Here is a 14,694-nt window from a genome sequence, read left to right as displayed (position 1 = left end):
ATTCCGGATATTCGGAGAGAAACCATGGGGAATTAAGCTACGAGTTAACACAATTCTTATGTGGACATGAAGGTTATCGTGCTTATTTACATCGATTTGGTCACGACGAGTCACCATACTGCCCAAGATGTAGTAACGTGGCTGAGAATGCGGAGCACGTTATATTTGATTGCCCCAGGTTCACCGCGCATCGTACAAGAATGGAAGCGGTCGCAGACAGGCATTTAACACCCGAAAACATTGTGGAGTTCATGCTGGAGTCAATGCATGCTTGGAACCAGGTTGTAAGGGAGCTGCAAGCTATTCACTAACAGCTTAGGCAGGAAGAACTACAACGAAAACAAGGAAGGGAGAGAACCATAATGAGTCGCAGTTAAACGTTGATCTAGCCCCGCGACGCAATATTTTAAATGGGGAGAGTGGAATGAGAAGGAGGTGGTTTTAGTGAGTAAAAGTCTAACATAACTGCGTGGAAGGAGCCTGCAGTAAGTTTTAAACCTTTCCACTTTCCAACACCAATAAAAAGACAAACAGACAGACAGACAGACAGCTCGAAGTATATTCACGTTTGAATGTTGTTCTGGCAAATACTGACGACGCCAATACTTTTCGGAGATGGAATATGGGATCGATGATAAACCTTTCGTTTATTAGCAATACATTATCTAAGGATCCCCAATGGGAGGTGAGCGAGTAATATATGCACAGTGACCATGAGGCTATCATCTTCCAGATGGGGAGTAGATCAGGAGCAAAACGAATCAAGAAAACTCTAGTAGCGGGTTGGACATCCAAAAAACTTCACAAGAAAATGTTCCAGGAAATACTAAATGCAGAAAAAAGGTGACGCAGGTTCTTGAAAAGATACAAAAAGCGTGTGCACTTAAGAATCGAATGCCCAACTACCTGAAATGCCGGAATCGAAGAACTTCGTAAATATTTTTTTGAGAATTATGGGGTCCTAAGTCCGTATAAACTTAATGCTCGACATCTGCGAGCCGCGGCTCCCAGGGCAGAGGCAGCGTCTGACGATTTGCCTGTGCCCTGGTAAGAAACCGTAAAACCGTCATGGCCTGAACTTGAGTTTGAAGAGTTTTACAGCCGATATAAGAAGGCGGGAGTAACTACGGTGACTGCGGTGGCACAAGATGTTGATGAAATCGAGGTACTCACAAACGAGGCAATTTTTAAAATCAGGACTTGGTTAGAGGAAGCTGGTCTGACGCGCACAGAGCATAAAACCGAGATAGTTTTGATCACCAAGCGAAGGAAGCAAACGTCGATAAAGGTTAGGATTAGTGAACACATCATACAGCCACAGCCAACGCTTAAATAAATAAATAGGAGTCATGGATGATCAAAGACTGAAGTTCAAGTCCCATTTTGAAAATTTAGCAACCAAAGCTTCCGGGGTGACTACATTGTTGGCAAGAATGTTACCAAATATAAAGCCGTCGGCTACTTATCTCGAGGGTTGTCATTCCTATCTTGCTTTGTGCAGATTCAGTCCTGGCACTGATTGAGTGCATTGCGAACGTCGTTCACTTACCGTACAACATCAAACGAAGCAGCCTGTGTGATAGCGACGGTCGACGCCTCTATGACCTATCGTATGCAATCGGCGAGTTCTATACCTATCGTCGGCAATTAGCAAGTCTATTTTGGAATGTCAAAAAGGATGGAATGATTCACCTAAAGGATGCTGGACACACAGGATTATTCCAGATGTCTCAAAATGGATCGAACCAAGGTACGGTGAGGTTAGTTACCACCTGACTCAATTCCTAAGCGAACACGGAGGGTACCGTGCATACCTTTATCGCTTCGAGCGTGATGACGACCCGTATTTCCCGACACGCGCGACGATTCCGGAAGATGCGGGGCATGTTGTTTTTAATTGCCCGCGGTTCGCCACACATAGAGTGGAGGCGGAAATTGACCCTGTGGCACGGATGACACACGAAGTAATACCGAAATGGCAGTCCCGGGAGGTAAGCGAAGGAGGAGATGGTTTTAGTGAGTAAAAGTCTCACATAACCGTATGACAGAAGCTAGCGGTAGGTTTTAAACTTTTTCACCTTCCGTTGTATAAAAAAAGACAGACAGACGGACAGACAGACAACAATCCGATTCTAATGAGGTTTTTTTTCACACAAAACCTTGAAAAGAATTGCTGGATCCACAGGTTGTGCTATTGGGGAGTAGCTGGACAGAAGGTACCGGCTATGAAGGATAACGTCAGTTTCTGTACAGGGTTAAAATATATGTGGATGCGATGTAACCCCGGGAGATCCCAATTACATATTCTTCCAATGCCCGAGGTTCGTGGAGGAAAGGAGGAATTTAGGGAACACGAGAAGCTATCAACGGAAAATTTTTGGTGAAAAATGCCAGGAGGGCTGGTATGTGATTAACTATATAGTCCAAAGGATCCAGGGTAAACTGCGGAAAACGGAAGAGATGAGGAAGGAGCGGTTATGAACGCCTTGCATTGAAGAAAGGAGATCTAGCTAAAATAAGTTAACTCCCCTCTGTCATGTAATACCTAACTGTGGCACCATTGGGCGCGGGGGTATAGTTGGGGGTGATTTTTGTGGGTAAAAACTCTCACAGTGGCGTGTCCAGGCAGGTGCCTTTCGAAGATTTCCACCTCTTGACCAGCTATCTCAGGCTGGGTCTGCCTCGTCCTCTTTTCTAGTATAGATATTGCCCCTATAGACTTTCAGGCTGGATCATTCTCATCTATACGGATTACGTGACCCGTCCATCGCAACCTGATGAACCGGATTTTATTCACAACTTGATGGTCATGGTATCGCTCATAGATTTAGTCATTATGTAGCATACGGAATGGTGCATCCTCATGTAAGGGCCAAAAATTCTTCGGAGGATTCTTCTTTCGAACGCGGCGAACAGTTCGCTTCTATGAAGAATACATGTGGACTGGCAAGGTCATAGTCTTGTACAGTAAGAACTTTGACCCTATGGTGTATGTTGTAAGCTGAAATAGACTCTGTTGGCAGCCAACAACCTTGCGCGCATTTCATCATGATAGCTGTTATCAGTTGTGATTTTCGACCCAAGATAGGAGAAATTTTGAGCGGTCTCAAAGTTGTAGTCTCCTATCTTTATTGTTTTCCTTTGGCCAGTGATGTTATTAGTTCTTTGTTTTTTTTATCTGGCCTCACACTTTGGTGAGAGTCAACCTAGTGAGGTGAGGTTTTGCTTCAATGAAAAATAGTATCTGACAAATTATTGTCCAGTTTCGACAAATTATTATCTAGACGAGTGGCGTTGAAATGTCGTGCAGAAACGTCAATATTATCCAGAAGAAGTGGAGCTTCATTGGATATTGAAGCGGTGAAGCGCTGTTTCTGCTAATTCAGCGGCTCATCATCGTGGGTGAGAAGCTTCCGGGTAACGTTCTTTACAGAACTATCGAAAGGCTTATGACAACTTTGAAGCTCTTTTTTGGTGCGGTAAACGGCTTCGAAACTGTTATTTGTGGGAACTTGTATTTCCCTCACTAGCGCAGTAGTGGAATTGGCACGGCGCACATTACCCTGCATTTCTAGCGCTTTTTTTTCAGTAACGAAGCGCCAGCGCGTTACGCTCCCAACCGCTTTCATGTTTCTGTCGTCAGGTAGATTCTCTAAGGATCTTTCATGACGAGATGGGTAGCTTCATCAGTATCAAAAACAAAGTCCCTTTTAATGGCGATTCAGTGTCAATATTCTTTGGCAGACTATTAGAATTTGCGTCGTTCCTGCAGAAAGATTTCCCATGTTGGAGAGATGACAGATCGCGGAACAGGCCCGTATTGAATTTGGGAGCCCGACGCTCGGTTCTCTTGGAAGCAGATGCAAATACGAAAGCGATATCAGGTCAAATCTCTTTCTCTCTCTTTCTAGATAGATATTAGTACATCGTTTTTTATGTACATTCGAGAGACAACTCCTACATTTACTGCTAATCACTGTGGATAATTTGATTAGATGTTCATTGTCAGCCAGTCGAACCAAAATGTGTGAGGGTGGGGAAAGTTGAAGTTATTTTGTTGTATATTGTCGATATTGTTACGGCCATCAGGACTGTTCTTCCCCGTTACATGACCGAACAGAGTCAGTGCATTGGCATTCAGATTACCCAGCACAATGTCACCCTTTGGAAATCTCCTGAACTGCATGTAACTGCTCATAGAAAACAGCCTTCTCGTCTATATCCGAGATTTGTATTAGCGCATAGTCAAGATCCTGTTTGAAACCAGCTATCAAGGCAAGAAAGCGCAGTCCGATACCAGATTCACGTTCGCTGTGTTTTGGCTTTCAGTGTCATTTCAATTCGCTTAGGACCAGATTGGCTAGCTTATATCGTCACAACAACGTCAATAACAACAAAAGTACCGCACTTAGGGTAAGATAGATCAATGATAAGAAAAGGTAATTAATGAAAATGATGCATATACATATATGACTATTTCAATGAACTGTTGAAAGCTATTTTACTTACAGCTTCGACATCTAATTTCGCCATATTGTACACTTGACCATGTGTTCGTCTTGCCAATTCAGTGTAAGCCTCGTATTGTTTTAAGGGATGGCATTCATATCCCGTGATTAATAAGGTAACCTAAAAATAATATATACGTTGAATCCAATGATGAAATTTCTAAAGCAATAGTAATTACCGTCAACTGCTTCTCCTGTGCAATTTTTAATGCCTTATCAAGCAGATTGTAATCTTTGGCAGAGGCGTCGGAAAATACATAAATCTGGGATCTGGGCAAGGCTGCACTCATTCCATCAATGGTACCCTGCATCGCCATTTCGGGGCAATCGTAATTACGTGTTAGAGTGATTTCATCCAATGCTTCTAACATTTTGTTTGCTTTGTTTACTCTAATGACGGGCCGTACCTCTGGAATTTGACAATTTGAGTTTAAGAGTGAATTGAGCTCAAAGTAGGCTAATATCATGAATAATCCAAGAAGAATGTACCAAGTTTCCTTTCCTTCTAGGGCATAAATGAGATAAGATAGTGGGACTCTAGAAAGCATTCGAATCTTCTTTAATTAATGTTGACGGGCAGAATACTGAGATTTCGGTTCAAAATGAGGAGCAGGTGACGTTGTGATTGAGACGGGTGAACCTAGTGCCCAGGGGTAGATCTTTTTTTTGGAACGTAACATGCTCCGGGTCCTCGGGTGTAACGGCGCATTCGTGGCAGTCTGGAGACTCATCCAATCGGGAAGCGATGCAAGTACTTCCAGTATCCACCGTGTTCCGTAAGGAACTGCGTCAGGTGGTAATTTAATTCTCCATGCTTGCGCTCGACCCATCTCTCAATACACAGGATCAGTGTATGGGTCCATTGGCCCTTTTCGGGATTATCCCACCGTTCCTGCCATCTCCTTACAGTTCCTTCCTAGTGGCTTTTAGGGAGCTTCTTCTCCGGTAGAGATATTGTGCCTCACTCGTGAGAAGATCCTGATACTGTTCTATATGCATTGCACACCCTCGGCGCGAGGTCCCGGTATGCCGAACTTACCCTTCTCTGGTTCGTTGTGTTATCCAGGGCTCACGCCCAGACAGGAGCCGCGTATAGAAGGATGGATTTCACCACCGTTGCGATAAACAGCCGGCGACTAGATTTTGGCCCTCTAATGTTTGGCATCATTCTTGCTAGAGATGAACTAGCCTTTGTTGCCTTTTCGCGGGCATAGTCCAGGTGCCCGTTAAAGCTAACTTGGCATCGATAATTACCCCCAGGTATCAAATAATCGATTTTGAAATGACCTGGTGATTACCAACACGGATTTTGAGTATTGTTTTTCCTCCGATTGGTAATAAGGACTGTCTCCGTCTTATTTGTCACCAGGTCCAATTTCACTATTTGGAGCCATGATTTGATAGCATGAATGGTTTCATGTGCATACAGTTTCACGTCCTGGCGCTATTTCGCAACTACTACCACTGCCAGGTCATCTGCGAAATCAATCAATGTTGTCTCCCTTAGTACGCAAAGGCCGAGCACTCCGTCATACATTACATTCCACAGAAGGGGCCCCAGTACGGAGCTTTGAGGAACACCGGCTGTCACAAAACATTCCTTCACCCATCTCGTACCAAAGAAGTCTCTCCGAACGGTAACTCTCGATTATCCAAATTAAGTAACCAGGGACACCCAGTTTAACCAGGGTGCCCTTTATCCAACCCCAGTTGACTGAGTTAAAGGCATTCCTGACATCCAGCGTTACTACTGCACTTATCAGCGACCGATGCCTACTGGGACAGGTCCACGACCGTTGTAATGGCAGCAACCGTGGACCGCGCTCTACGAAAACCCATACTGCCGCTTCAATTGTATATCACCCTCTTCAACATCTTCCCCATAGTATCTAACAGGCAGATAGGAAGATATGAAGAGGGTGCGTCAGGTGGTTTTTGGGGCTTCGTTAGCAGAACCAACCTCTGCATCCTCCACTGAACTGGAAACACTCCTTCAACCATGCATGATTCAAATGTATTATACTTATGAAGGTTGCGGGCCTGATTTTAGCAGCCAACTTCAGGGGTTTGTTCGGAATCCCGTCCAATCCCGGAGCCTTATCATCTCCAATGCGTCCAGATATCCCGAAGTTCCTCTTCAGTCACCCCGAGGATTGTGAAGATGTTCTGTTGGACCATTGTATGAGGTCCACTTTCTTCTTGTCGTGGGAAAAGCATTGCAATTATTTTGAACAAGAGTCCCGGGTACGTCACTTGGGATGATTTTTTTTCACGAATTTTATTCATTACAAGCTTATAAGCAGCGCCCCACGGGTTCGTATTTGCTTCAAGGCTCAACTGCTTGCAGCAATTCCTCTTACTTTCCCGTATTGCCTTCTTAAGGCTACTTTGAAGATCGCGGTATTCTTTCTCCGACTGCTGATGTTCTGGCTTCCCTCTGGTCCTTTGGCAAAGCCTCCTCGCTAGCAGACACGATGCTCTCAACAGCGCGATTTCTTGGTTCCACCAGTAGTTTGGTTTCTTACTGTGATGGAACTTGCGTCACGGCATTGTAGAGTCGTAGGCCTTAGTTTTAGGCTTAATTTTTCCAGCGCAGTGGACCACCCAGCTATTCTGGTTTTTCCACTTTTGATGCTCACCACGAATGTGACGCTCCACCAGTCTCTCCAAACCTTTCAGCAAGAATGAAGTCAAGCTGATCTGTCTGAAGTTCTTTGGATTAGAATAGTCATCTTTCCCAGGTTTCGGTATGAAAACTACCTTAACCTGTTGCCAAGAAGAAGGCACGTAGCCCAGAGCAAGACATCCTCGAAAAATATTTCTTAGAGATCGCTCTAAATCCTCCATACCCTCCTTTAGCATTGCCGGATAGATGCCATCCATGCCAGGTGCTTTGAAATGTTCAAAGGACAGTATGGCAGCTCTCACCTTTTCATGGGTAACAACCGCTTTCGCAGTGTTCCAGTTCCCCTTACAATGCTTGCGTGTTGAAGGGGTTGAAAGAACCGTCAACTCTCCCCCTACCACTTCTCTCACCCGTTCTCCCGGGTGGTGTACTTCCAGGAGGGTCTGTACTGAATCCAGTCTGGAGCTCGTGAAAGTACCGTCGGGTTTTCTAAGAGAATCCAACTTGGCCGACTCATCCCTTTTGAGGACTCTGCACAGCCTTGAAGTCTCCCTTTCGCCTTCCAGTTCCTCACAGTACGCTCTAAAGGAGTCTCGTTTCGAGCACCTCACGAGCCTCTTATATTCACGTTGTGAGTTCCTGAAATTTAACCAGTCTTCATCCTTGTTACTTTTGCAAGCACGATTTAGAAGTCGCCTGGTTGATTTCCTGAGTTTTTGTAGTTCTCGGTTCCACCAAGGAACCGTTTTACCGCTTTGGTCTCGGGAAATAAGACAAGCCTCTTCATAGCACTCTAGAAGTGTGCCGTTCAGAGTTTTCAATTCATCTTCCAGCACCAAAGGAGTCCTTAGTCGCCTAGGGAACTGTACTTTATTGCCAAGAAGTTCATTGAACTTTGCACAATCCGTGTTCCTAGGGTTCCGTCTTTGTACTGCATACTGTTCGCCCGCAATAGTCAGATTGAATTCTAGATATCGGTGATCTGACAGTGAGACCTCGTCTAGCACTCGCCAGTGTGTAATCAACTCTAACAATTTTGGGGTACAGATTGTTAGGTCAATTACATCGCTTCTTCTCGGTCCCACGAACGTAGGGGAGCATCCTACGGTTGCAGTCATAAGACCAGCTGAAGTGATGAAATCAAATAGCTTCTCTCCTCTTGGATTGCATTTACTACTGCCCCAACAAATATGTTGAGCATTCGCATCGCAACCTATTAAGAGTTCGAGACCACTTGATTCTGCATACGCCACCAGGATACAAAGAATCATAGGGTAAATAAGCGGAGGCAACTATGATGTTTTTCCTCTCGCCATTTATTTGGTATTGTATGATGACCGTAGCTAAGTCCTGGGAACAATATTGTCTCAGCATAGTTGCCTCTAACCGTCTTGCCATCAGGACGCAAGCTCTCGGTCTTACGGATCTTTCGTCGTAGAAGATCCTAGCCCCCTTTACTGATCCAATGCCACAGATTCTGTTAAATCGAACCCACGGTTCTTGCACCAGAAAGATATAGGGGAAATCCTGCAGCTTTGTCATTCTCGCTGCCAACAGGTAGGAGGGAGCTTTGGCATGCTGCAGGTTGATTTGACCAATCTTTATGTTTTTCGACATAAACTTAGTCTATTGTCTTATAACAGTTAGAAGCGTATGACGGGGTTTCCCCCACACCGTACCGCCAGAGACTCGATCCCCTCGTGATTGATTTCTCTGAGAAAAGCCGTACTTGGAAGTACCGCAATTCCCATGTTCTCATCCACGAAAGATCTCATCTCATCCCGCAGAGCATTCGTCTGTTCTCCACTTAGTACCTTAATTGGTTTGCGGTGTCCGGGTTGCATAGATTCGATCACTCGAACTGGCATCAAGTCAGTTCCGTTCACGTCTCTGGCTTCCCTTCCTTCCGCCTGTTCCCTGGAAGGTGTAGGAGATGTTACTAGCAGGTAGGATTCACTCTGTTGTCCCTTCCCCAGTGCGAGCCCCCATACGGGGCACGCATTACCGCTGACAGAAGAGTCTGGTGCGTCCAGTGTGGATCTTACCGGGGTTTCCAGTTTATCCCCACCTTCCGCCGGAGATTCCGCTTCCTTGTGTCCGATTTCTCTGGGCGTTACCGCGCCTAGTGGTACAGCCACGTCCATGCCCTCATTCCCAAGGTGCTTCATCTTCCTTCGCAGTGCTCTATTCTGCCGTCGGCTTCGGGCCTTTCCAGGTTCACCGTGTCCGGACCGCTTGGATCCATCTCCACACACCGGCGTTAAACCAGTAGCGTCCACGTCACCAGCTTCCCGTTCTTCCGCTCTTCCTGGTAAGGATGAACGAGAAGGCTCTGACAGGCAGAATTCAGCCGTAGTCGGATTTCCAGTTTCTCCCAATTTGAAAGTTTCCGTACTTTCCTTTCTTGCTAACTTCGCCGTAGGCACCAAGTGCAAACTTTCCACTGAGTCGGAAAGCATGCCTTCTACAGATTGATCTGTAGGCGAGTATGAATATGGTGAGGCCTCCAAAATCCGCGCCTCGGCCGCTACATGATTGCTCATGGTCGGGGGGTGGATTCGAAGTCTGTGACTTCTTACCACTTGGAGAGTTTAAATCCATCGTTTCCATATTCATATTTTTGGACACCCTTAGTGTAGTAGTAAACTACTACAAGCTCCCCCACCACGACAAAGTGGTGTCCGAGGTAATCAGTTTAATCCCTGATTCCACCGTCAATCTAATAATAGCGGTTTGTATACCTTCATATGCCTTCTTCATCCTCTTGATGGCAGTATCTTCTAGGTCGCTAAGGTTGAATTGTTCCCTTAACGCAGCACAGATATCCTCTGGTGATGTGACCTCGTTTAGGTCTTTGCACTCGATCATTATTTGTTGCTTCCGGGCTTTCACGTCTTGCTTTGGTTTTTCGAAGAACTTCGGCGTCGGACATATCCCTTTTCTTGGAAATAATGATTACTTTCGGACGAGTCTTCTTTTTCTTCTTGTGCTTTTTATCGCCTACCTTTGTCCATTCTTCGGGTATCCGAACTTACTTCTAACTTCGCACTACTGAGGCACTGCGGTCGTTGGATATCGACGACCGGGAGTCTGCTTACCCACTCCCAAAATGCGCCGGTACTGGTTTTCCGAAGCCCTGCACCGTAAAAGAACTACCCTCCTCGTCCTCCATATTTGATGTGATTTCTGGGTGTCCTTCACATAGCCAATTTTTATCCCCAGGTGGACATTTACTTCCCACCTAGCCGGCCTGCGCATAGGCAGGCCCATGCAGACACATCTCCTGATGCTTGCATGTGCATGCCAATAACGCATCCACTGAGCTTTCTTTTATTCGCACGAAGGGACGCACCTGGTGGGAGAATTGGCAAATCCACGCAGGGCCAAGGTGGGATCTGATAGTGCCTTGCGCGTGCATATGATACGGAAACGTAGTCACAGTTGTCTTAGCAACCGGAACGATAATGGTAAGCGGTTTGCAAAATCTTGCAACTCCGGCTGTATCGTCATTGCTAGGGCATTGTTCGAAAGCAGAGGCTGTCTTAAAGACAGTTGGGTTTTAACTGATGGGCAACGCATATCGGAATAGATCGACCACATTGGGAGAATTAGTAGATTTAGAACTTGTGGATGTGCGAGAAAAGAGACACTGACAAACTGGCTTTGGCCTCGACAGGAACCATTCGTTGAAAGTCGTTTTTTTTCGCAGGATTGGAGAGTTTTGAGCTTTTAAGGATCATTGGGCCACCATTAAAAAGATTTTTTTCTCGGGGCTACCGAAAGACCTGCTTGACTTTGGTAGCGTGGAAGCGAATCAATGAATTTAGGGGTTTGCAGGCTCTATTTATTGCTACGAACAGTGGAAAACGCGATGTACTTTAGCTTTGATACCGCGAGTAATCTCGGGAAGTTCAATGGAGTCTGTGCCATGATAAAAGGATATTTATGATTGGGCTGATCAGAGAAGTACAATTTGATGCAATGTATAACGATTAAAGAGCTGCATACTGCATTAGAAGGAGCCGCCAGGTGATTGCGAATCTTTCAATCTTTGGGTCAAGGACATCAGCAGTCATCTCCTCATTCGTAATGATGGACAGTTGAATAGACAGGAGGAACAATTCACCACAATTGATAACCGTATTTAATTCGTTGGACTTCCACTTCTTGTTGAGAAAGTGCAGACACGGACTGCTCATTCAAATAGAAGGGATGAGCCCAAGCGGGATAAAAACATTCGGATTGACAGTCTCCCTGGAATGGTTCAACGCGGCTCCTGCGGTTCCTGCAGGTTACTTCTACTTACGTAGAAATCCTAGGAACCTGATATATTTTCTGAAGAGTAGAAAAAGGAGTGATAGCTGACGTTATGCCGATAGTTTCGATTACGAGAATTGGGAAATTATTTGCGAGCTTCCCGCCGTCCGAAAACGCATCAAGAACACCTCGTACGCCCCATCTATAGAGAGAAGGCCGTAATTTCCTGTCTGCACAAGCAGAAATTAAATGTAAAAAGGGCGATGCTTTTCACTGGGTTATGATGGTCTCATGCAGTGCGTGACGGTGGAAAATTGTCGGCATTTTATGAAAATATAGTCCCTTTCCGTTTTACTGTTCATAATATAAAATGTAGGAAGATGAGACAATCGTTTGACGAACTATGTATTCACAACTATAAGGTCAACTATACGCTTGCCACTCTCATTTTACCTAAGGCGCCTTTGCCATTTGGTTTTCACCCGCATGACCATTAAGGTTGCCTGCAATTATGATATAGTCACCAGCAACCTCGTTATTGGCTTTTGCGTCGAGCATATTTTTCGGCATCAGGTCGACCTGTCTGTGCTGCGTACGCGGGAAAGAAGTGAATAGTCCAATCAGCTGTTATAACGAAGTGCCCCATCAGCTGGTCATCAAATCGTTCGACTTCTCTAATACGGAAATTCTTTACGATGTCAATGCCTCCATTGTATCGAGTGTGTGGGCTACCAATGTAGAGAAGTTTATATCCATTTTTACCGTGTTTGCGCTCAGTGTCGCAGGTTTTGGCACCAAACCATCGTGTTTCGTGAAGAGCGCCGATATCAATGCTCCTTTTCCGAATGACTCTTACGAGTTTCTCCGTCTTTCCAGTGAGCGCGCTAATATTTAGTATGCGGACATGCATTTGATTTGCTCGGACTAATTTCAAAGGGTAGTATAGGTCCCGGGGCGAAGTGTGGATTGGTATCCACGATGGAGCATAAAACCTGGGAAATGTCTGCTGAACCAACACAAACAGCTCTACTACCAAACCCTATCTTTACCTCCACGTGGTGACCGCTGGGAGTTTTTTCTTGACGAAAAGCTGCAGACGGAGAAGGATGAAGGCGAGTCTCCCGCGCCTAAAAACGGGACAAATTGTACCAACTGGCCCTCCAGGTTGGGGGTTGGGTAGGGCTGACAACCCTACACGAAAAACAACCTGTTACGAAGCCACAACAGGAGCCTCGGACTGAACGGATTACACAACAACGAACCCGGCAACGACAACGGAATACCGATCTGCGCATTTTCTCATAGAACGTGCGCTACCTGTACAGATATGAAGCTGCTGAGCAGCTAGCCGATACCCTGTCCCAATATAGTAACAGCGTTACAGGAGATGCGATGGACAGGGACCGGTTTCCTTGAGAAGAGCCGCTACACCATATATTATAGTGGCCATCCAGTAAACCCTGTATTCGGAATAGGTTTTTTAGTCAGTCAAAAAATGAAACCTGCTGTTATCGGCTTTGAAAACATAAGCGAGGCTATGCACTCTGCGCTTGCGAGGCAAATTTAGAAATATAAGCCTCATTAACGTTCACGCCCCTACAGAGGAGACTGCAGAACCCTCGAAGCCTGTCCCAGATACGATATCAAAATCATACTTGGGGATTTCCACAGCCAAGTAGGGAAGGAGTCCGTATTCAGGCGATACGTTGGGTCCCATAGCTTACACCAAAATATAAATGATAACGGACTGCGGATTATTCAATTAGCAGTGTCACACGAAATGGTTGTTGGAAGTACGGGTCAACAAATGTACGTGGGCCTCTCCAGACGGGGCCACTTTCAACCAAGTTGACCACGTATTGATCGAACGCCACCACCTCTCAGCCTTGATGAATGTCGGAACATATAAGGTCACTATCACGTTGGCATGGTGTTCGAATAACAACACCACCCAGAATCCGCTCTGACAATCAGGTGAGAGTTAACACTGAAGCCATCCATAACACAGCCCTACGCAACGTCGATAAGAGGAAAATGGATGCCGCAATAACCGCAGTCAACAGACATCCTGGAGATGAAGCATCAACAAATGATCTTCACAATCACCTGAAGAACGTTATCATAAATACGGCCACAAACATACTTGGCCCCAACCGCAAAAAGAGTCGGAACGGCTGATTTGGCGATGCATGTAAGCTAGCAACGGAACGGAAGAATGCTGTATACCGAGTAATGCTGCATTCTCAAAGATCGCGGGCACGCGCGGAGACTTATCGCGAACTCCGGCGAGCGGAAAAGCGACTTCACAGACGGAAAAAGGAAGCCTGGGAGAACCAACAGGTACTGGGTAAAACTGTACACGGCCCTGAGAAAATTCGCTATCCCGAGGAAATTAATAAAACTGACTAGGGTGACCCTGACCAATGTGCGAGGCCAGATAAAAGCAGCAGGATCACTCTCAAGACCATTAGACAACAAAAACGGTCCAGGAAAAGGGGGTACCCTAGCATGCTTGGTCCTCGAGAAAGTGATCCGTAATGCTGAGGTAAATGCAAGAATTACGATCCTCTTTAAGTCCACCCAACTACTGGCCTATGCTAACGATATCGACATGGGAAGAACGACCCGAGGCGTACAAACTGCCTTCATCCAGATCGACCAGGCGGCGCGAGATCTTGGGCTGCACATCAATGAAGGTAAGACAAAGTATATGGTGGCAACATCAGCACCAAAAACCAACCAACCAACAACATCAAACCGCACTGGTCAACCAGGAAGAATAAATATAGGTGAGTACAACTTTGGGACCGTTGATAATTTCTCCTATCTAGGGTCGAAAATCACAATCGATAACAGTTACGATGATGAAATCCGCACACGGTTATTGTCAGTCAACAGAGCCTATTTCAGTTTACAAAAACTGTTCTGCTCGAAACGTCTCACCATAAGGTCAAACCTTTTACTGTACAAGACAATGATCTTGCCAGTCCTCATGTGTTCTTCGGAGACTTGGGTTCTTAGCAAGAAAAATTGCGAACTCTTGGCTGCGTTCGAGAGAAGAATCCTCCGAAGAATTTTTGACCCCTGCTTGAGGATGGACGATCCCGCAGCCTACATAACGGCGAAATGTATGAGTGATACCATGGCCGTCAAGTTGTGGATAAAATCCAGCTCAATAGGTTACGGTGGGCGGGTCATTTAATTATGGATGAGGATAATCCAGCCCGAAAAGTCTATACCCTGCCTAAGATGGAGCAATGGCATAGGTCAGGACGCCAGACAGCTTTTAGGGTTATCAAATTG

The 14,694-nt window shown here is 45.7% G+C and overlaps 1 protein-coding gene across 2 annotated transcripts in view; it reads right to left on the bottom strand.

Annotated features, from left to right (window-relative positions):
* Positions 1-14,694, bottom strand: part of LOC119650204 (hemicentin-1-like) — a 135,503-nt gene that overhangs the window by 118,630 nt on the left and 2,179 nt on the right. For both annotated transcript variants that reach the window (XM_038052770.1, XM_038052771.1), the window contains exons 2-3: positions 4,688-4,917; positions 4,510-4,629 (exon numbers count right to left, since the gene is read on the bottom strand). In XM_038052770.1, the coding sequence (XP_037908698.1) occupies positions 4,510-4,629; positions 4,688-4,917 (350 nt within the window). The remainder of the gene's footprint in view (positions 1-4,509; positions 4,630-4,687; positions 4,918-14,694) is intronic.

This window comes from Hermetia illucens, chromosome 2, assembly GCF_905115235.1.
Source record: "Hermetia illucens chromosome 2, iHerIll2.2.curated.20191125, whole genome shotgun sequence".
Taxonomy (NCBI): Eukaryota; Metazoa; Arthropoda; class Insecta; order Diptera; family Stratiomyidae; genus Hermetia; species Hermetia illucens.
The sequence above is the reverse complement of the archived record's forward strand: the minus strand, read 5'-3'. Positions and strand labels throughout refer to the sequence as shown.